General features: G+C 33.4%; 3 protein-coding genes across 13 annotated transcripts; all 3 read right to left on the bottom strand.

The window, feature by feature from the left end:
* Positions 1-1,271: 1,271 nt before the first annotated feature.
* LOC103496055 (RNA-binding protein 2-like) lies at positions 1,272-6,667 on the bottom strand. 9 transcript variants are annotated; one of them, XM_051086883.1, is made up of 8 exons: positions 6,444-6,665; positions 6,257-6,354; positions 5,235-5,356; positions 4,906-5,140; positions 4,752-4,813; positions 4,576-4,657; positions 2,976-3,096; positions 2,502-2,856 (listed from the first exon to the last, which is right to left on the bottom strand). In XM_051086883.1, exons 2-7 carry the CDS (start codon positions 6,348-6,350, stop codon positions 2,993-2,995), a joined length of 699 nt encoding a protein of 232 aa, XP_050942840.1. In that variant the 5' UTR covers positions 6,351-6,354; positions 6,444-6,665; the 3' UTR covers positions 2,502-2,856; positions 2,976-2,992. The 9 variants fall into 9 exon arrangements, with proteins under 9 accessions (XP_008455998.1, XP_008455997.1, XP_050942840.1 ...); XM_008457774.3 differs by having other exon boundaries at positions 6,257-6,667; XM_051086884.1 differs by having other exon boundaries at positions 2,502-3,096; positions 6,444-6,643.
* A 5,261-nt stretch (positions 6,668-11,928) lies between these two features.
* Positions 11,929-13,794, bottom strand: LOC103496053 (dof zinc finger protein DOF1.8-like). 3 transcript variants are annotated; one of them, XM_051086880.1, is made up of 3 exons: positions 13,338-13,794; positions 12,547-13,235; positions 11,929-12,306 (listed from the first exon to the last, which is right to left on the bottom strand). In XM_051086880.1, exons 1-2 carry the CDS (start codon positions 13,359-13,361, stop codon positions 12,573-12,575), a joined length of 687 nt encoding a protein of 228 aa, XP_050942837.1. In that variant the 5' UTR covers positions 13,362-13,794; the 3' UTR covers positions 11,929-12,306; positions 12,547-12,572. The 3 variants fall into 3 exon arrangements, with proteins under 3 accessions (XP_050942837.1, XP_050942838.1, XP_008455989.1); XM_051086881.1 differs by having other exon boundaries at positions 11,929-12,301; XM_008457767.3 differs by lacking the exon at positions 11,929-12,306 and having other exon boundaries at positions 12,361-13,235.
* Positions 13,795-15,075: 1,281 nt separating this feature from the next.
* On the bottom strand, positions 15,076-20,664 carry LOC103496054 (uncharacterized). The gene is made up of 8 exons (XM_008457771.3): positions 19,910-20,664; positions 19,663-19,794; positions 18,852-18,975; positions 17,246-17,688; positions 16,916-16,992; positions 16,671-16,806; positions 15,919-16,122; positions 15,076-15,447 (listed from the first exon to the last, which is right to left on the bottom strand). The coding sequence occupies exons 1-8, from the start codon at positions 20,303-20,305 to the stop codon at positions 15,388-15,390; spliced, it is 1,572 nt and encodes a 523-aa protein (XP_008455993.1). The 5' UTR covers positions 20,306-20,664; the 3' UTR covers positions 15,076-15,387.
* Positions 20,665-20,829: the final 165 nt, after the last annotated feature.

Genomic DNA, 20,829 nt, shown 5'->3' with positions numbered 1-20,829 from the left:
GTAATGAAGTAAAAGACGTGGTTGTTTGTTAGAACGCATCTTTACTACTAAATTGTGATATTTAGTATGGATTGTGATATTTAGTACGCATGTTTTGAATTACACTTATATACGAAAGAACATACCACTTCATCATCTAACCACTCAACTCAAATAATTGTAATGAGAGAAAACAATTTGATTATTTACTCGCACTTAGATCGTGATATTTCAATATGGATAGACAGATACAAAGTACAAAAACTATCTGAATGAAGTTTAAACATAGAGGAGAGAAAGGGAAAAAGGAAAAGAATAAGCAACCAATCTAGGAGTATAATGTAAAATTAGTATAATTGCTATCTATACTCAAAACTCACCAACTTAGTACGCCAGTATCATTTTCATGTTAGTCAAAACGATTGGATGTAATTTAGGACTATTGAAAACTTATTTTCAAACTTCAAAATTACAATACTTTTTTAAAAACCTTCAAGACTAAATGGCAATACAGTTTACCCTATATCTTTTATCTTAAATTTGAATGTCTTTATATTAGTTTGGATTAATTTCAATAAATTTAGTTGTATCTTTTTTATTTTTAATATATAATTTGAAATTAATTATAGGAATAACTTGTTGATTTTGAATATTGGCATTGTAGGCTAGTTGAAAACAACATTATTACCGCATGTCAATGTCTTCACTATATTAAGTGTAAAACAGACGAATAGAGTCATGCTTCTTTAATATTGGATACGAGCAAAGCATCATGCAGTAGAATGAAATAGTATTTATTGCACGATGGATAGGTTGACGTTTCGTGGAAAGTGGATTAACCTTATTTGTGAGCATGTTAGAACCTATTTCCTTCCAACTTCTAATTAACGAAGAAAGCCCAAAAACTTTTGAGCCTTCTAAAAAGCTATAACAGTTACTGTTATGTTATAGTAATGTTAGACATAAATTACAAATTTTGTTAGAGACCAAGTTTAAATTAAAAGGATATGTTTGAATTGAGTGTTTAAATTTAGATAAATACATAGAAACCAATGGGCAGTTAACCATTCTCTTTATACTGACAAAGATTGAATGGAACAATCTCTCTAACAATCTCTCTACATTCAAATTATCTATAGGATAGGCCGTAGGAAATTTAACTGTTCAATTAAAAATTTTAAATATTAGTTATTTAATATAACTGTTCAAGAGAAAAAACCATGATACCATGAAAGTAAATGAAAATTGAGGACGCATAAAAAAAAAAAAAAAAAGAAGAATGGAGATAAGGATGAAGATAGAGAACCATTCCAAACCTCGTGGACATCTCTAGCCATATGCTACTACAATTGGGGGTATGCTATACAATAGCACACCTAAATCAATAGAGGACCATGTGTCGTAGTAGGAGCCGTAGGAAGAGGGGCATGAACCTGGAGAAAAGGGGCAAAGCCAAGCAACAAATCTATGAATTCCACTGGACAGGTCTCGCTATTTCATAACCTTTCTATTTCAAATTCTTTTCCCCACCCCTTTTTTCATGGTAGTTCAATGGGCAGTCGCCCCTCCAGCAAGAAAAGGTATAAACATGGAAGCTTTTCTGCCATTTGAATTGGAGAATTTACGGAGGAAATCAGGTCTGCATTTTCCAAAAACCACACGATTACATAGCCAAAGGAAATACGCCGCACCTAAAATACCTCCACTCTCTCCAAACTCAGTCATAAAAAGATGTGGAATCATGAACAGAACTGGAAAATGTTGTAGTTCCCATCTTACATCATAAAAGCCTATGGTGCACTTCATCCATAAAGATTCCATCCCTTGCCCTCAAGAAATTGCAGATGCCTCAGACTCAAAATGATGGTTTCTTCTAAATCTCAGAGTACACCATTTTGCTCTCGACTAAGTCGTCCATTTCTGCACCACCAGGATCATGTTGCTATTCAACTTCCCACATACCTTATTCCATAGCCAAGAGAGAAAAGAAAAGGCCTAACCCACCAACTAAGGTAATAGACTGAAGAAAAAAGAGCAGTTTGGTTGTTGAAACCCTTAATCATTTGAATCATTCACAAGTACAAAGGAGCACAAGAATCAAAACAATATGCAAATTTGATGCTTGCTAGAAGACTCATAATCATATAAAGAAACCCAAAGGAGAAAAGTCAGATAATATTCGTTATCTGTTAGCATTCTTCATCCAACTCCACAATATAGGAACTGCATATATCGAATCTCGTATGAACGAAGAGAAAAGAACACTTCAAATATGAGACAGAAAAGTGTCATCAATCCTGAAGCATTCGGAGGTCAAAAAACAACGAATAATAATGATCCAAGCTGCAAGGAACCATGAAACATCTCAAATACGAATTCTCCAATTTACAGGATTTGGTAGACCCAGGAACAAGAGGTTTCTAATAAGTTTTCATACCATGTAGATATAGGAAGAATTCGGTTTTTCTCCAGCTGATCACATCGCAGATAACAAAACTCTTCTCAAATAAAACATGCACAGCTTTGGAACATAGTTATAAATTTAAAATTGAAGTAAACACAACAATGAGTATTAATCTTATAATACGACTTTCTTTCATCACTAAACTCACGTCTGGATATTGTCGGATCAAAATTCTCGCTAGCCGAAAATAATGAGCAAATGAAAATTTTATCCCACAGCACAGCTCAACAACACGTTCATAGCAAGACGTATAAAAACAGTGAGGTTGTAAACATAAAAGAACGCTCCAAATCACCATATTTCATCACAAATTAGTGTTTACGAATTTGGTCGGCCCTAACTAATACGCTCCAGTTTTTGATATCCGACTGTCACATTGCCTCAAATTCATTACTTCACCGTATGCGCAAATCCTACATAAGATTCGTCCACGATTTAGCGTGATTCAGCGTTCAAATGAACTTTTCGTTGGAGTTTACCATGGGGCAAAGAAAATAATTGGTCGAGTGTGTCGAAGAAGGCATTTTATCACCTGTGAAATCGCATAATTCAACGCTTTCCACGATGCCCGCCACCTGACCTTGCACCAGGAAAGCGAGCAAATTGCAACCTTAAATTGACCGAGTCACGGTCAAATTCATCGAATTTATAACCTGCAAAATCGAGCTCTGACTAATATATGTAGTAGCTACGTGTAGAACGACGAGGTAGGAAAAGAACAGATATCGGATGCAAGACGTGTAAAATGATTTGAATCATAAATAGTCTAATATTCACCTTTATGATTTATCATAATCAACTCTACTACTTAATTCAAAAGGGCACATCACAAAGGACCTTATTACACGCTTGGACGTATGATCTCATGGTTGAGTTCAGCAATCATGATTTAGTCTTTCTAACAATTGACGCCTACGAATCCAAATCCAAGTAAACATTTTGACGCTAAGATTAAGGATCTAGAATGTTTGGTCAAAAGACCATAGAGATAATAAACCCAATTAAACTATTAAACAAAATTTATCATTACCAGAACCCACAACGCCGTGTGAATCAAGACAATAGTTAAACTTCAAAACCAATCTGCCTTAAATGTGATAAGCTTCACATCTGCTGAACTGAAAGTAAACATGGGGTACTGGACCGAATAATCTATGACACCAAGTACAAAACTAACCAGATTTCCTACTGGCCGAATGCAGGATAGGATCGACACTCAAATTCTTCAAACCACACAACTTGGAATCTAAGAGCCCTATGAGTTATGATACAGATGCAAACACATTCCCACCTTGGAGAGGAGAGAGCCAAACAAATACATATAAGAAGTACATCCCCAACAATGAAGGGATGATTTAATGTGGCCGTCACATATGTTACATAAACTGTCAAATGCATGAGATTGAAAGATGTGTTTTAACCATGCACCCAATATGAAATGTGGCAGCCACTTAAGATCAATTTCCCACATGCCATCAATACTGTTGTTGACGTCGATAAAATGATACATAACCTATGAATTGTTTCCTTGTACATCACTCTCTTTTAAAACTGGGGCTTTCAACTTAATCTCATATTCAAGGAGGCAGGAAACTAGAGGGAGCTCAATAGTCAAATGCTAATAATAATGCCTATACCCTTTAACAAGCCCAACAAAACAGCCTAGCTTCCTTGGCTTCCTAACAAAAAAATCTATCAATTACATTGCTGAATCATATGTGCTCATGCAGTCGCACCTTTATTTCCATATTCGGCGTGTGGCTGCATGAGTAATGAAGGAGGTTGAGTGGTACTAACTAAAAACAAACTGATTCCACACTGCTGTTCAGCTACCCTGCATTTTGCTTTTTAATTTTAACTTAACTATCTCAAACAACTAATAAAGACATATAAAGAGAGATGTACCCATGTTTGGGTAAAGACATTAGACACCAAAAGAAGGACATCACGAATTACGCAAAAGGAAGACAAATAGACAACTTTTCCTTCAAGACAAGCCAAAATAAATATATAAATTGAAGGCACAAATTCTCCAATAGCGACCTCTGTCAGGAGACAAAAAGAAGCGCAAATGTTTAACAGCCAGAAAACAAAGGCAAAGAAATTAATAATTAAAGCAGATGCAAGCACACCTTGTAAGGCATCCATGGCCGTGGCTGCATGGGCAGGACTCACAAAATCTACAAAACCAAGCACCACTGGATCTCTTCCAGCCTGCCCAAATTAGGTAAAGAAAATCCACATTTTAGTTAACGGTGTCCCATATTGAATGTAAACAGAGTTGATGAACTTGAACAAGTCAACTTACACTTCTGGATTCCTTGTTAACAAGTCTTACTTCTTTGTAGCCAACAAAAGGGCGAAATATGTCTATAGGTGGATGTGAAGGAGACAACATAATACAATACAAGAATTCCTTTAACAATACAAGGATGGGAAAGGGGAAAAATTAAAAAGGATACGAGCTACTTCACGCCTGGTACAGCTGGAAGGCAAGCCTTCCACAAATAGTGTATTAGAAGCATCAGGTGGAAGGGGTATGTTAGGCCTCCCACCTCCAAAGCTCGTACTTCTGTCATTAACATTTGCCCCTGAAACCACACCCCCAATGCCCAAGATAGGTGGGTCATTCATCAGATGACCAGGAACGCCCCCACCAACAGGTCTAGCAGACTGTCCACCATAAGATGAAATTTGCTGAAAAAAAAAAGGGTTGCCTGGTTGATTAGAATGAACTTGAATGAGAAAACATATAGAAAACAGAATTGAACCTTCAAAATGAAACAAGTACCGAGGTGCGTAGGTAACGTTCATAGGACTCATTGATGGAATCAACACTTTTAATTCCTTGGAGAACTGGCCTATCATCTTGACGTGGATAGTAGTTGGGCAGCTCGTGAAGACCAGTGGTATCTACAAGCCATTAAACATGAATTATGTGCCAAATAAAGAAAAGAAAATGAAACAAGTGACTACAAAGGAGGTCCACAAAGAATTACCTCGCTTCAATCAACGGGAAATCATGACTTAAAAAGGTAAAACTACTAATTCAAAGCCACAAAAATCACGTGTTACACACCGTGTAGAAAGATACTTATGAAGATCAAAAGTCCACCATTTTAACTTCAAGATTTTATGAATTGGTTCATTTCTGGAAAGATACTTAAAAAGTGTTACACTCCGTATAGAAACCACACAAAATTGAAATTGTTGATAAATACGCATTCCTTTTGTGGCATATTTCCGAAGCCTTAAAACCAAAAAGCCACAAGTAAGAACTCAATTATATAAAAACGGATAACTTCAAAGTCGCATTAGGGACGCCCACTGGCCATTGAGATCCTAAGACTCCTGAAAACCAATAAGTTCGGCTATTTGACTTTTAAGAGATCCTATGTTCCACAAAACGTGATCAGTTAATCAGTAAAATTTCGATATACGGAGCAAGAAAATAAGCCGAAGGATTAAAGAATCATACACAAATCACACTAAATGACGAAGAGGGATGGTGTATAACAATACACAAAAAACCATTCTGGGAATTTCCAAACAAATCGATAGTAAAAGGATGAAGACATGACATAAAAAGAAAACCCATTTCAACAGACTACGGTTTTCTAACAATCCCATCTAGCCCTAAAAGTTGGTAAAAACCAAAGATTGTACAATTTAGCAACTGGGGATTCAAAAAAACCCTCAAATTCAGTCACCTTAAGAAAACCCTAATTCCAAATGTAGGAAACATAGCGGGAAAAAGAGGAAAAAAGAAAAGAAAAGAAAAGAAAAAGAAAAAAAAAAAAAAGAGGGCTATACCGTAATCGACGCGAGGGCGCTTGCCGACGACGGGCGGAACCGACGACGGAGGCTGCTGCTGTGAGTCGGTATATCTCCAGTAAGCGTCCGACATGCTCCTACAAAAAAGGCGATGAATTTTAGGATGAAACAGCGACTGGCTACAATGTTGAATGTAGGTGAGCTCGGCTGGGTGAATTTTGATTACAAGTTGAAGGGGACGATCTATGATATCTATAATATATATTTTTCTTTTCTCTCACGATTTCTTGCAAAGTTCATAACAACACAACACACATCACAACATAATCCAACACTGCCGCCTCCTCTCTCTTATAATTTTGTATATCAAATTGAACAATTTGGGTGTGTAAGTTATGAATAATAAATCTTGTTGAATAATGGTTAGAAATAGTTTTTCTTTTCCATTACGCCATTGTTTTAATCTCATTTCAATCGGGATCGATGTTGAGATTAAAAAATAAAAAAAAAAAGCTAATTCTATTTTTTCCACGTTAAATACTATTTTAACTTTGGATTCGATCTATTGGACAACTCTTACTCTTTCGATTAAAGTTTGTCATAAAGTTAATTATATTAAAAAATTACAATTTTTTATAGTCATCAATTTTCATTTTCATGTTTTCATTGATATTGATAGTGCAATCCTCACGTTTATGATAGAGAGTTACTGTTTTGATGACTTAAACATAATTGGTAACAAAATTTTTATAATTTAGGTCAGGATGGTCTAGGTCCAACTATTTCCTTATTCTCATGCGCCATGTGGATGGAAACCGTGGATCTAGTTGATGATTTAGACACCTATTTTTGTTAAAAAAAAATTCTTCCTTATTTTTATCATTATTTATCAAAATAATATTATTAATAAAAATTTTAAATGATGAACATGTTTACTTATTTGAAAATAAAAAAATATATTTTGTTACTTATTTAAATTTATTGTTTGATCTTTTTTTTTATAACCTTTTCATAAATATCTATCTAAATCAATATTTTATTAATAAAAGTTTGGCAAACATAACTAGAACAATTTAGTTGACTTTTATAAAGAATGTCATAAAGGTACGTATGGAAGGTAGATTCTACATAAAAACATATTTTTTCTAAAGATAGATTCGAACAATACAATATAAAGTCAAAGTTACAAATCTTATCGTAGATATCAAAGAAAACCAAACGGGTAAACACAAAAGAACCACATTCTATTTTTTCAAGGAAGGAAGACGATTAGGGAACAACAAAACAAGTCCTTAAAACTATCACAAGACAGTTTCACTTGAGTTAGATGACGGGCAACCTCATTTGACGCAAGACATAACAAGGGTAGTAGCGGCGAAACCAATGAAACAATTTCCTTGGTAAGATAACTAAGCTCATTCACCACCACTTTCTCACATTCTTCGACCAGAATAGAAGACGACGAGTCACGCACAATCCCCATGGATCCCTCAAGCTCCCAACAAACATGACCTAAAGGCTCTCCATCTAATGCGGGATAGACACACCAACAAACTTTGATCCAAATTTTTCAACGTTCAAGAAGATACTATCTAATAGAGTTTTCCTATCCAAGAAAAAACCACAAGATTTCACTAGATTTTAATAAGTTTCACATATCCCATAGAAGGATGGTAGCCACCCTTCCAATCCAAACCACAGAGCTACTTAAAAATCTCACCCCAACAAAATACCAAACTTCAGTACTCTCTAGAACCACAAAAGAACTTGTATAAGAAAGAAAACAAAGAGAACCAAATACCATCGGATACAAAAAGGGCCAAAGAAAGCTAAATAAAAGTATGATAAACATATTCCAAAACAAAAATAGATAAAGAACTCTTGTCCTTTCTTTGTTAATTCTTTTGATCTTAAAAGATGTTGGTTATAGAAACAAGTGACTGGCGTAAAGGTTTTTCACTACTTGAAAGTTGGTCTTTGTGATGTCAAAGGCATCCTTTAAATGATTTCATTGTTCGTATGAGACAAAGAGGTAAGTTGACTTATGAATTTATTTGAGGATAAAAGAAAATTTCCTTTTTCATCTTAAACCTAAAACATATTTTCCTATCAAACTTTTTTTTAATCATTATCTTTTAACCTAGAGAGCTCACAGTATTAATTATTATAAACAAATTATCAAAATAGCAAAATATTGACACAAATATTTACACTTTATAAAAAAAATCTAGAAAAATTGAGATAATAATTTTCCGTCTTTTAATGAACTTTTTCTATATAGTGTAAATAGTTTATTTGTTTTGTATTATTATTTTTGAAAACAAAACCACTTAATTATATTTATTAAGTAATTTGATGGAATTTTCCTATTTTTTATTGTATTTTCTTTCTAAAAACATATTAAATTATAAGAGTATTTTTGTCATTTACTAAGCTTTATGACGTGACTCACACTATGGTTTTGGGAGGCTATATATAAGATTGAACAAAACATTTTTGAAGTTTGAGAAATTTTTTGTTTTTTAAATAAAAATCTTTGGTAGGTGATAAAACTTCATCATTTATCTTCCTCATGAAGTATACAAACTAAGAAACTAATTCTCTTTATTTATTGGATCTCGATCGAAAGATAATACAATTCTAATTCTTTCATTTAAATTGACATCAACTACATTAGATAATTCTTCTCAAGATCGTACTTTTTGATTCTCATCCAATGCACCAACAAGCTACAAACCTAGTTAAACAAGAACCTTCCCAATTTGTCATAGGGAATCTTTTTCAAATTTTGTAAATTAATCTTGGAATTTCATTGATAAGTTGAGAGGGAAGGAAGAAAAATCACATTGAAAATACATTCCACCAACCAAATTATGACATGAAAATAGCCTTAGGGCTTTTCCATTCTCAACCCTAATCAAAGCATATATGCATGTGTGTTGCTCTATAAACCTTCTTGTCTTTTGTTATTGCTACCTTTTTACATAAAAGTTATGCTATCACATTAATGAAATCAAATCTTGTGGCAGCGTTTGTCTTTTTTTTTTTTTTTTTTTTTTCTGTTTTCTAAAGGATAAAAAACCATCTTATGAAAGTAATGATATCACGAAATTATTTAGGCACATTATCAAGTCTAAGCTTGACGTATAACTAAAACTAATCAATTAAGAAATTCAAGAGTGATAAAAAACAAGAAACCATTTTTAATAAAAAAAAATAGTGTTTTTATTTTAATCTAATCACTAAATATGAAGATGTTTTTTCAAAATTATAACAAAAAAATATTTATAAACAATTTTGAAAACAAAAAAAGACCACATGCCCATAGAGGAGAGAGAAATTATTTAGGCACATTATCATAAAATGTCCCAGTCAACATGAGAATAATCAGCCACATGCGTACATGTAATTTTTCTCTAAAACAATCATGATACGAGATTATGTAGAAAATGATACACGATCATTTAGGAAATGATGCACGATCGTGTAGGAAATGATGCATGATCGTGTAGTTCCTTTTAACGATGAAAAAAATGTTTTATGTTATTCTTCTTCTAAACGATCATGATAGACGATAGTGTAGGAAATTATACACTATTATCTAGGAAATGATACACGATCGTATAGTTCTTTTTAACGGTGAAAAAAATGATTCGTGTAATTCTTCTTCTAAACAATCATGATAGGTAATCGTATAGAAAATGCTTCAAAACTAAATGATTGTTTAGATCATATTAAAATGATAAGTAAACAATCTTGATATTCTAGAAGAGAAGCTGTAAGTAAGAAAGAGAAGATGAAGAAAGAAAATCTTGGAAAAAAATAAAATAGAAGAATAAAGACCTAAAGAATTCTGGAAGAAAAGATAATAAAACGCAAAGAAGAATAAGTGACGAATCATCCACAATATCAAGAAAAAAATATGGAATTTGTGAAAAATTTATATCGACTTCGTGGACTTTTTGATTTTGTTTCACAAACCATAATTGTTTTAGTGTTTCGTTATATTAATGAAAAATTAACCAATGTGTTATATTATGAGTCAATTAAAAAGATAAAAGTACTTCTTAAAAAATATTAGATAAAAGATAATACACATCAAATTATTTAAGAAGATGTACGGTACTTTGTTTTGTCTTTTAACAGAATTCGTCGCTTCAAAAGATGCACACAAACTAAAAATTGCACCAAATGTAAAAGGTATTGAGTGTAGTTTGATTCGAGTTAGAATTTAACGAATATAGTTTTACTTTAATAAAAATACCTTGAGTAGGGGGATTTGAGGTTTTAATGAATTCATTTCTTATAATTTTGTTCCATAATTAATAGTTAACCCACTGATTTTGTCCGAACTTACAAAATTCGACAAAAATTTAACGCAAATGTCACTGTATCTTTAAAATCTTATCACATATGTTTCATTCCTCTCATGCGAAACAAACATTTCTTGAACAAATTCTTCAAGCAAAAACTTATGAATGGGGTCCACATTCACAACACTTCTCAAGTTTGATGAAGTTAAAATGTGCTGAGTAAAAATTATTATAACTTAATAAGTTTAGTGTTGAAATGGATTTGTTTATCTTCCAAAAATAAACTAAAACTATTAATTTGATCTTCTTAGTATTAAGATATCTCCTCAAGTTGTTGATACCAATGATCAAGACAGTCATCAGTCATAGGTACTCTCCGGCACCATGTGTGAAACTTGTTTTAGAACTTAAAATTGTTAAAATCACCTTTGTGATATCAAAATCACTTCTTCTTCTTCTTCTTTTTTTCCTTTTTCTTTTAATTTATATTTAGTATTGAGTTTTTCAAATATTATATTTTCTTCTTCTTCTTTTTTTTTCTCCTTTTACTTTTAATTTATATTTAGTATTGTGTTTCTCAAATATTTTTTTTTTTTGAAAAATGTATTTTTTATTTAAATTTTGAGTCTAATTCCTAGGTTCTAAAATATTATATTTTTAAAATCTAAAACATGAAGAATACAAAACATGACAAATACATTTTATATTAAAGATATAAGAAAATTTTTAAAATTAAAATATTTGATAAAATATCTACCTTTATAAAAAAACGAATGTAAATTTTTTTATCTTTTAGTGGTTTTGTTCCATGGAATTTAAATAATCGGTCAAAATTTTCTATTTTTGAGAAAACCAAAAAATATATTTGAGAAACTCACTACAGAAATAAAAATATAATTTAAAGAAAAAGAAAAAAGATAAAAATAAAAAAAAAACAAATGAATAGGAATTCAAAAAAAAAAAGAAAAAAAGAAAAGAAAAAAGAGCAACAGTCGAAAAAGAAAAAAAAAACCAATCATTTCCACTCATTTGTTTCTAAACAACCTTTTTCTCCTCATTTTTTTCCCTTCAAAATTTACCCTTATTTTCCAATTAACAAGTCTAAACAAGGTGTAGAAATAAATTTCAAAGTATCATAATTTACAATTGGACTACACTTGAGACAAATTTTTGAACAATTTTTACTATATGACAAAGAAATCCTCTTAAAATTTTGGATGGTTGAGACAGAAGCCTGTCACATGTCCATAATTTCATAAATACCTAAGTAACACCTTTTATCCTTTTATATATACATACAAATATAGAGGTAGAGAAATGTTGTAATGTTGATCCTAAAAATGGAAATTAAAAATTAATTGCAAAGATTCATTAAGTACAATAGTTATACACATTTTCAACAAATGACTCCAAATAAAACGTTTGACACACATAATATTATACCATAGGTGGACATCGAAAGTAGATTATTATTAATTACAAGGATAAGACTTTTGTTTTCTAATTTCTTTGTTTCTTTTTTTTTCTCTCTTTTCAATCCTTGACCATTTTCGTACAACAATCTCTTGAAGCTAGTTAGTAAAAACAATGTATATACACAGATCACAAATACGTTTGATCCCTAAACACAAATGCAACACATAATTAAAAAGAGACAATTAAGGACTCTTAGGAAGGTAATATCACCCATTATGTGTAACCTCGGCTCTCCGTAGATGGTAGCGATATTCAAACCCCTTAATTTATCTTTTGTTTGTTTTGGTTTTCATTTCTGTACTAAAAAAGGGGGAGAAAACTAATTAAAACACACACATTATGATCATTAACATCTTCAAAATGACCCCCTTTTTTTTTTAGATTCTAAAACTCACCAAGTTATATACTTTTACCCTTTCAATTCTTAAGCCAAGAAATGAAAAGTAATTAAACAGATGGTATATATGTGTGTTTGTGTAATAAAAATGCAATGAGAATATAAAAACACCCCAAATTTACAAACATATATTATAAATTCACCTGTAGCTTATTAGTGTGGAGAAGTTTCACCATGAACCTCCACCAAAAATGCCATTCCAAAAAGCAGGAGCATCCCCCAATTTAGCTCCATTTTGATCGGTAGAAATGATAGTTGAAAGTTGTTTGAAATCCTCCAAAGCAGCAACAGAAACAGCGGTAGGCTGTGGAGGAGCTGGTGCAGGCATAGGAATAAAAGGAATGAGCTCCCTTTGAGACATTATGCCATTACTTCTCAGCATTATTTGATTATTCATATGATCATTATCAGATGACAGCCAACAACAAGTAGCAGCAGTATTAGTAGTGGTGGCAGTTGAAGAACAAGAAGTAATATTGATATTTAATTGGGAAATGCCCTGATCGTCATCACCACCACCACCATTATTATAATTCTTTTGATTGTTCTTTGAAGGAGGTAATGAAAAATTAGCTGAAGGTCTCTTGTTCTTCCTAGATGCCCCACCAACTGGAATGTTCCTTAAAGACCCACCAGCTGTCCAATATCTTCTACAAGACTTACAGAAGTATCTTGGCTGTGAGAGACTGTAATTGTTGTAGTAACAGAACTTTGTGTTGTTGGAATTGCATCTTGGACAGTTCAATATTTGATCTTTCCTAGCTTTTGCTTTTCTTTCCACAACTGCCTTTATACCCTCCTCTTCTTCTAAGTCCATGTTCTTAACTTCAACCTGCATTTCCCAATATTCATCACAATAACACAAACACAGATTATAAGAAATGGTCATTTAGAGAAAGACTAGAGAAAGAGAGAAGGGTTCACTGAGTCATACCTGAGGCCAGTGAGCAGAATCCATTAAAGAGAGTTGCGAAGGAGATGAGCAAAGACCACTTGATTTCTTGCTTTAATTCCTGCAGATGGTCCAAAAGCAAGATCCAGCAGAGGCCTTTGTGCTGCTCTTTATTATGTGTCGGCCAACAGTAGGAGGGAGAAAGTAGAGAGCTTTTATTATTGTCTCAAGTGACCTTTCTTTGTCATAATATGCTTAGACAATGTGTTTTGGAACTCTCCTTCTCAAGGGAAAGTTTTTTTTTCTTTTTTTGTCTGGGTGTTGATTTCATCATGATCATACTACAGTAGAAAACCTTAAAAAGGATTTTCTTCTTGTACATACATTTGAGATTGTACAATAAACTAAAATCTTACAAAGGTGTCTCACCTATAAACTATCTTATATTATATTTAATTATTTTGTACCTAAGTATTGTATCGTACCTGTAAGTATATAATCATGCCTTTATTAGTTATGATTCTTGTTTGTATGCATTATTTGCATATAGTTGTTTTCATAACATTCAAACAGAGTAACATGGAATTAAAGTAATAGTTATAGAAAGGTAATGGTCCAACTAGCGTCTAACAAGTGGTTTAAATAATTGCCAAAATGGGCATGGCTCAAATCACATCAAGTATGTGCTATCAACATTGAGATTAGAGGTTCACTACCCCAACCACATATATTGTAGAAAAAAAAAGTTCAAATAATTAAAACCAGACTACATAATATTTTTATAACAAAATTATGATTCCCCAAGTTTCAAAATAACAAACTTTTTTGCCAAGACACTGACAAAATTAAAACTGTGATCATTTGACAACTTGTATCATAACCTAGTTAATGTATTTGTCAATATGAATTTTATGGAGGAACATCTACACACGTAAGGTAACATTATATTATCATAAAGCAATAGTGTCGGTATCTAATAAGAGTTTGAAAAAAACAGAACTATAAAAAAAATTTGAGTGGTTTGGTTCATAGGTGTTTGCTAGGGGCGAGAAGATGAGCAATGTTGATCATGTCATTGCCCGTGACAAAGGTCAATGGTCTTTTTCATGGCTAAAATTTTAGTTGCAAGATCAACAGAGTAAAAAGATAGTCACACAAGAAAGCTTAGTGACAAATATGGCACAACTATTAAGCCCTCCTGTGGCTCAACCCAGAAGGCATTCCCCTTATAAACATTGCAATCTTTGCAAGACAGAGACTCTGTAGTCCAAAATCAAGCAAAGGTGGACCCACCCACTAAGCAGAATTAGCAGGTGGGACCCTTCCAAGAATCAACCATTGACAAGGATTTAAGCTTCAGCTTTAAGTTTCCCACTTGATCAAGTGCTGAAAATCAGCTATTGAAAATGAAAGATTACCCCCCTATCTTTTAAATCATAATCTAGCCTTTCTAACTTGTAGACTCTGATTAATGTAGAAAAAGCAGACCAATGAAGTTAAACCTATGTGCTTTCATGATTCAACTTCCTATGTATTACAGGCAATCATCTCATTTTACATCCTTCATGGCAAAAAATGAAGAGGAAATAGTAATTTTTGGCTTTTATGGGAAATGAAGTGCTGTGTTCTTTTCCAAAGGAAGTGGTTGTAAGAAATATGTAGGCTGTTGTATTTAGGCTTAGTCAAGAAGTAAAGTTTCTAGTCTGCCTTCTGTAATATGCAATGCATATACAATCCAGCCTTCACTATCAAGAACTAATAAAAAGAAGAGAGATTCCAGTGAAGAAAGTTGAAAGCTAATCAATAACATTAAGAAAATGAATTACATAAATAACAAAAATAATTTGAACGGGGTGGGGCATCAAAAATTGAAACTAGAATGCTAAACTCGTGGACCAACGATTTACCATAAAACCTGTCACTTGATCCTCATGATATTTCCCACCAGGAGTTGACTTGGTGGAATTATCAATGTCTCCATAGCCAATAGGTGTAATAATTGATCATATACAGAACGGTGAAGCTGAAGGGCATGCATTGCTTAAAAGAGAATTCCTTAGATTCTTTATTCATGATGATCATTCACTTTAAACTAGTCATTCAACTTGCAAACATCAATAAACTTCTGGACTGCATTGCGATATTGTATCCCCTGTAAGAATACGGAGGACATCATTAGATATACTAGCAGTCTAGCACTCACAGGCAACGCTAGATTATAAGAATCCTAATAACCTCAAAATGCAATTTTAATTCTGACCATCACTTCTTAATGTAACAGATGTGTAGGGTGCAACTAAAGAATGCCTAAGTGAGCTCTTTATTCGGTGAGACATTAATAGTTGGGGGCATTAAATAAGTCAAAAAACAAAGCCAAGTCAGTCTTATACTTCATTGTTTTGTTTGGGTATTTTAGTGCAGTCCCATGCATTGCACTTAGTGTTCTTTTCTTTGTCTCATCGGTCCCTTTATGGAAAGTTCAATATTTTGTCGGCTGGTATTGCATAGCTAAAATTGTTGAACCTCAAAAATAATATATTACAGTCTCTTAGTGCATGTGCATGAAGACCTCCCCACTCAAAAGTTTCTCTCATTACAGAACGACAACACTGTAGAAGATTACCTCCCAGTATAGTTGGTGACAGTCCATGCACTGCCAGAACTCTAAATTCTGGTCAAACAAACAGTTAGGAATTTTTTGGAAACCCTTCGCTGCCTGCACAGCCTCCTCCGTTGTAAGGGACTTCTGAATAAACCTTCCATTGCATTTGGTACATCTAGACATCAGCTGATCCTCACTAATTTTCAAATTGAAAGTTTCAATAACCTACAACAGATTCAAATGATAAAGGAATTAGGATGGGCCTCCAATATCTGCAAAACAACCTAACTGGAGAATTGATTTGGTTTTCCAGTGCAAAGCTAAATTAACACTTCAGAGTTATATAAGAATAAAATATATCTAATAGCAAACCAGAAAGGGATAGAATAGAAATCAATATTTTGCAACAAGCATCGTAGGCTTTCAACTCATAAGACATAGATATTTCCAAGTACCTAGGTTCTAATGAAATTTTTATTACTTCATCGATCTCATTAAAATTTCCTTTTCCATTCTCATCTCCAAAAATCTTTCAGCCTATAAATCTCCACCAATTTGAAATTTAGGGAACCCATACTCGATATAAAAAGGCATGGTGATATGGTAATTTGAACTATTTTTGAAAGAAGGTAATCCAGGAATTTAAGGAACGTTCAAGGCACTTAGTTCTTTCTCAAAAAATTTTCCAAGATCTCCACCTAGGGTGGTCCATCATTGAATAAATGCTTTTGACTTTCATAGCTAATATAATTATAAGTAATTGGCATCTATACCTCGAGTAACTGTTCGTTCTTTAGAAGATTTTTAACTCTGTATATTTGATTACGCAGCAAATACCCATGTCTCAGCAGTTTAGCATCCCTGGTCAAGAGTACTCTCTTCTCCTTGTGCGCTTTATCAATTAATTCCCTACATATGATAAAGAATTACAATTGACTGCATGGAGAATATCCCCACGGGTAACTAACAAATTAAGTCTGCAAAATGTAAGCCATTAAAATTGTTAATAATTTAGAACCTAGAGTACGGATTTTTGGAAAATGGAACTGCAGCATCAACCCCAACACAGCGTAGATGTTTTGCAAGACCTTCAACCTGGAGTAAACATTATCTATTAGACTTATTCTTTTCCCATAAACTTTGGCCTACCAGACACTCATTAAAGCTCATTAACCACAAACACTTTTTGCTAGAAGTGCTTTATTCGAAGGTTCGGAAAAAAATTTGACTGGTCCCTGAAATATGAGAGCTCTATTTTTTAGTCCTTCTTGTCTTGCAACCTTCCAATACGTTTATGAAAATAAAACCTGCAAGCTTCAAGGAGAAAAGGGGAAAACTAAATATTTACCATGACATCACATAGGAATTTAGGGCATCCATCACCCCCCAAGGACAAATCCCATGGTGGGGGACCGAGCCAATCTTCATCACTCACGATTTGCTTTTCACTGCAACCTACTTTCATAGTCGATGATCTCTTGCCTTTTCTTTTGGAGATCTTAGGCTTTTTGTCGGACTCTTTCAAAACAATTCTTTCACCGTAGCTCTTGACAACTTTCTGAAGATCTTCATCCATAGGCATACAATTTATACTTGATGATACAGAACAATTCCCCCTTATATTAGCCATACTCTGTGGAAAACCAGATGCAGTAGCTCTTATAATGTTCGAGGCTTCAGAAACTTTGGTCCTTAATATCTTCTTATGCATGTCTTGCTTTTCCAGAATCACTTTCAACCCAGTATTCATTTCAGTGGAAGGAACTGCAGAAACATTCCTTAAAAGATCTCCTGGAAATTAGAATTAATTCATAAATTTCATAATCAACAGGATAGTTAAAGATCCTTGGGAGGGGTTAGGGGAGTAAAAACGTGTATAATCTAGGAAGCAGTAAAATAAAAAGTAGAAAACTCTAAGCAGTTCACATATACTGGTTTTCTCTAAAAGGAAAGTTGAACAGAATTTAACTGGTTCAAATGGTGCATACTCAGCTGTAACTTCCAAGGTTGATCTTCCCTTCAACTTCTTTCATCAGTAAATCTAGTCTAATGATTTAATGTAATAAGGCTACTTGTAAGAGCAGTAGATGAAATCTTGGTTTAACATTTTTTTACTGGGAATCTGGAAATAGTAGATACGTACATCATAGCCTTACCTCATCGTGAATATGGGTTTTTATATGGCACAAGCCAGCATAGACTTTCAGAACAATAATTGACCACGATAGTATTGTAACAACTACAGAGGTTTCATCAACAAGAGCTTAGCTCAATTAGCACCTGTATGTATTTGAGGACAATAAGTCCCGGGTTCAAATCCCTCCACTCCCAATTCGTACTAAAAAAGACTACAGAGGTTTCTAAATAGAATGATTCATTTAATATAGTAAATAATGTTTCTTTTTTCCTATAATAAGGTAAGTAATGTGAAACTTCTATCTGGCACCTTATATGCGAAGTAAATGGGCTATTGGCTTGAGAACATGCAAGGATGATTCACGACCTTTGACAATCAAATTTGTAGACATCAGTACTGGCAATGAATTCAGAGTTTGACAAAAGGAAAACAAATGGCCACCAATGGTAGTGGAGTTTGCAAGCACAAGAAAATGTTCTAGAGAACTGATAGTTATTAATATAATTTGAAGCAAAAAGGAAAAACGTTTCTTTTCTTATTTCTTTTTCTTTTTAGTTTTAAAATATAGAAAAAAGAGCAAACACTGATAACCAGAAGCCCATCAAATCCCAATAGACTTGAAGGGCGCAGACTTACAGTCTTCCTATATTACTTCTCTTCCAGAGTTAAAGGTCCATTGAGCTCATTGGGAGTATCAACGTGGAAACTCAAGAAATCATCTTCTTTTAGGTTTTCTTATAGATAGAAGTATTATGGATCAATAGAAATCTAATATTAGGTTTACTTCTAGAAATCCCAAGGTTCAGACACAACAGACCTTCTTTAAGAACCTTGGAGTAGAAGACATTAAATATTTCGAGCAAGCAGTGGGCATCCATGGCTGCATATGCTATCTGCTCTTCTGTGAGAGGACGAACTGACCAATCACTACATTGAAGTTCCTAAAAGAGATATAAATCAAGATTAACAATTAGTACAAAAGTACTTCGCCATATGGAGTTGAGGAAGAGCCTTTGCTTGTTGGAAAGATTCAAGAGAAAGCTCAAAAAGACCACAAAAACGGCTGTAATTGAGTGATTTGATTATATGACAACCACTGAATTGTCAAACAAGACTACATATAGAAAGTGTAAAAGATATTGGTAGGATTACAGTAAGTTAGGACATCTTGGTAAATCCTTAATTAATTAGGATTAGAATTAGTTTTCTTGATTGATTAGAATTATGATTAGTACCCTTAGTTTATTAGAATTAGGATTAGTTTCTTTGATTAATTAAGAATTTAGTATTAGAATTAGTTCACTTTTCAATTCTCCGTAAAAAGAGTAATTGTGATTCATAATAAAGATTTTGATTTTATTATCGAAAACTTATCTCCTTGGCTACATCATATATATATAAATGAAATAAAAAAGGGTAATCTATTTTAAATAATTAATTGGCTCCAAAGCATAAGGATAAGGTACACAAGACCTTCGAGACCATTTTCTCTGATACCATCTTAAATCATTGATTACCCAAAAATTTAAGCTAATGAATGAAGAAAAATTTAATATTATATCCTCCAACAATCTGAAATATGTTGAAGAACGTCAAATTAGTTAAATGTAGAAGTGAAATGGCCAAACCTTCGAAAGAGAGAATCCCAATACTTCACTGCAGATAGCTGCAAGACTCTTAGATTGCTTATGCAACTTTCTTCCCTTTTGCTTATGCTGAAGATGATAGTAAATGCTCGCAATATCCATAAAGGGTTCAATCTATAAAAACACAATTAAGGAGAAAACTTAGAATACTGTACTAGAAACTCCAAAATTCAAATACGAGATACAACACGAAAGAAAACAAAATTTTAATTCAAATTTAAACGCTTACACGATCAAGGCCAGAGACGCCGCCGCCATAGGAGCTGAAAGTAGTGGACAGGTAAACTAAATCTTGCTTAAATCGAAAACCCAATTTCAAAACATAGGGTGAAACAAACACATCCCTTAACAAATGCCAAATTGAGGATAACGGAACTGATAGCAGGTCGAGCAGAAAAGCTACGGAATCATTCCGGTGGTCCGAGTGGAATTGGCAAGCGATCTGAAGAAGCGAAACCCTGGGAAATGAAGAACGTTGATCAGGAGTTTGAAGGGGCTTCCACTCGGCGTCGAGGGCAATAAGATGAGAGTGAGTCAGTGTGTGAGTTAACAGAGTGAACTCGGGAGAGTCGATGGAAGAGACGACATGGATTTCAAAGGCAGGCCCGGCGTTGTGAGAATCCATAAGAAAGACACATCAACGTCGAATTCGGCTAAATTACAAACGAGGTTTATTTGAAAAGAGATGGTAATTGAAGCACCAACCAAAAACAGAGGAACCCTAGTCCTCTTTCAATGGAGATGACAGCCACCTAGGGAACTCGTAAAGCTAAAAACTCCCAACAGTTCCATGGATGAACATTCATGCAAAACAACAATCCATCCTAGCCACCATTGACCCGAGCAAGGTGATAGTGCATTAGAATTGCTTACCGTTGGTTGTCAATAATTTCATATTCTTCTGTGTTTTCAGATCCATTTATCCAGAATTTTTTAAAAAGCATAATTAAAACATAAAAAATTGTTGTTTCCAAAATTGACGGTGTTTGAATCACAATCATAAGATTATAATTGTCTATCAAAAGTATATCGACTGAAAATCTAAAAACATAAAAAAAAAATGCAGACTCTCTACCAAACATACATCAAAACATATTTATGTAATATTTGATAGCAGTAATAATAACAACATAACGTTAAATAATTATA

Source organism: Cucumis melo, chromosome 6 (assembly GCF_025177605.1).
Source record: "Cucumis melo cultivar AY chromosome 6, USDA_Cmelo_AY_1.0, whole genome shotgun sequence".
Classification (NCBI taxonomy): domain Eukaryota; kingdom Viridiplantae; phylum Streptophyta; class Magnoliopsida; order Cucurbitales; family Cucurbitaceae; genus Cucumis; species Cucumis melo.
The sequence above is the reverse complement of the archived record's forward strand: the minus strand, read 5'-3'. Positions and strand labels throughout refer to the sequence as shown.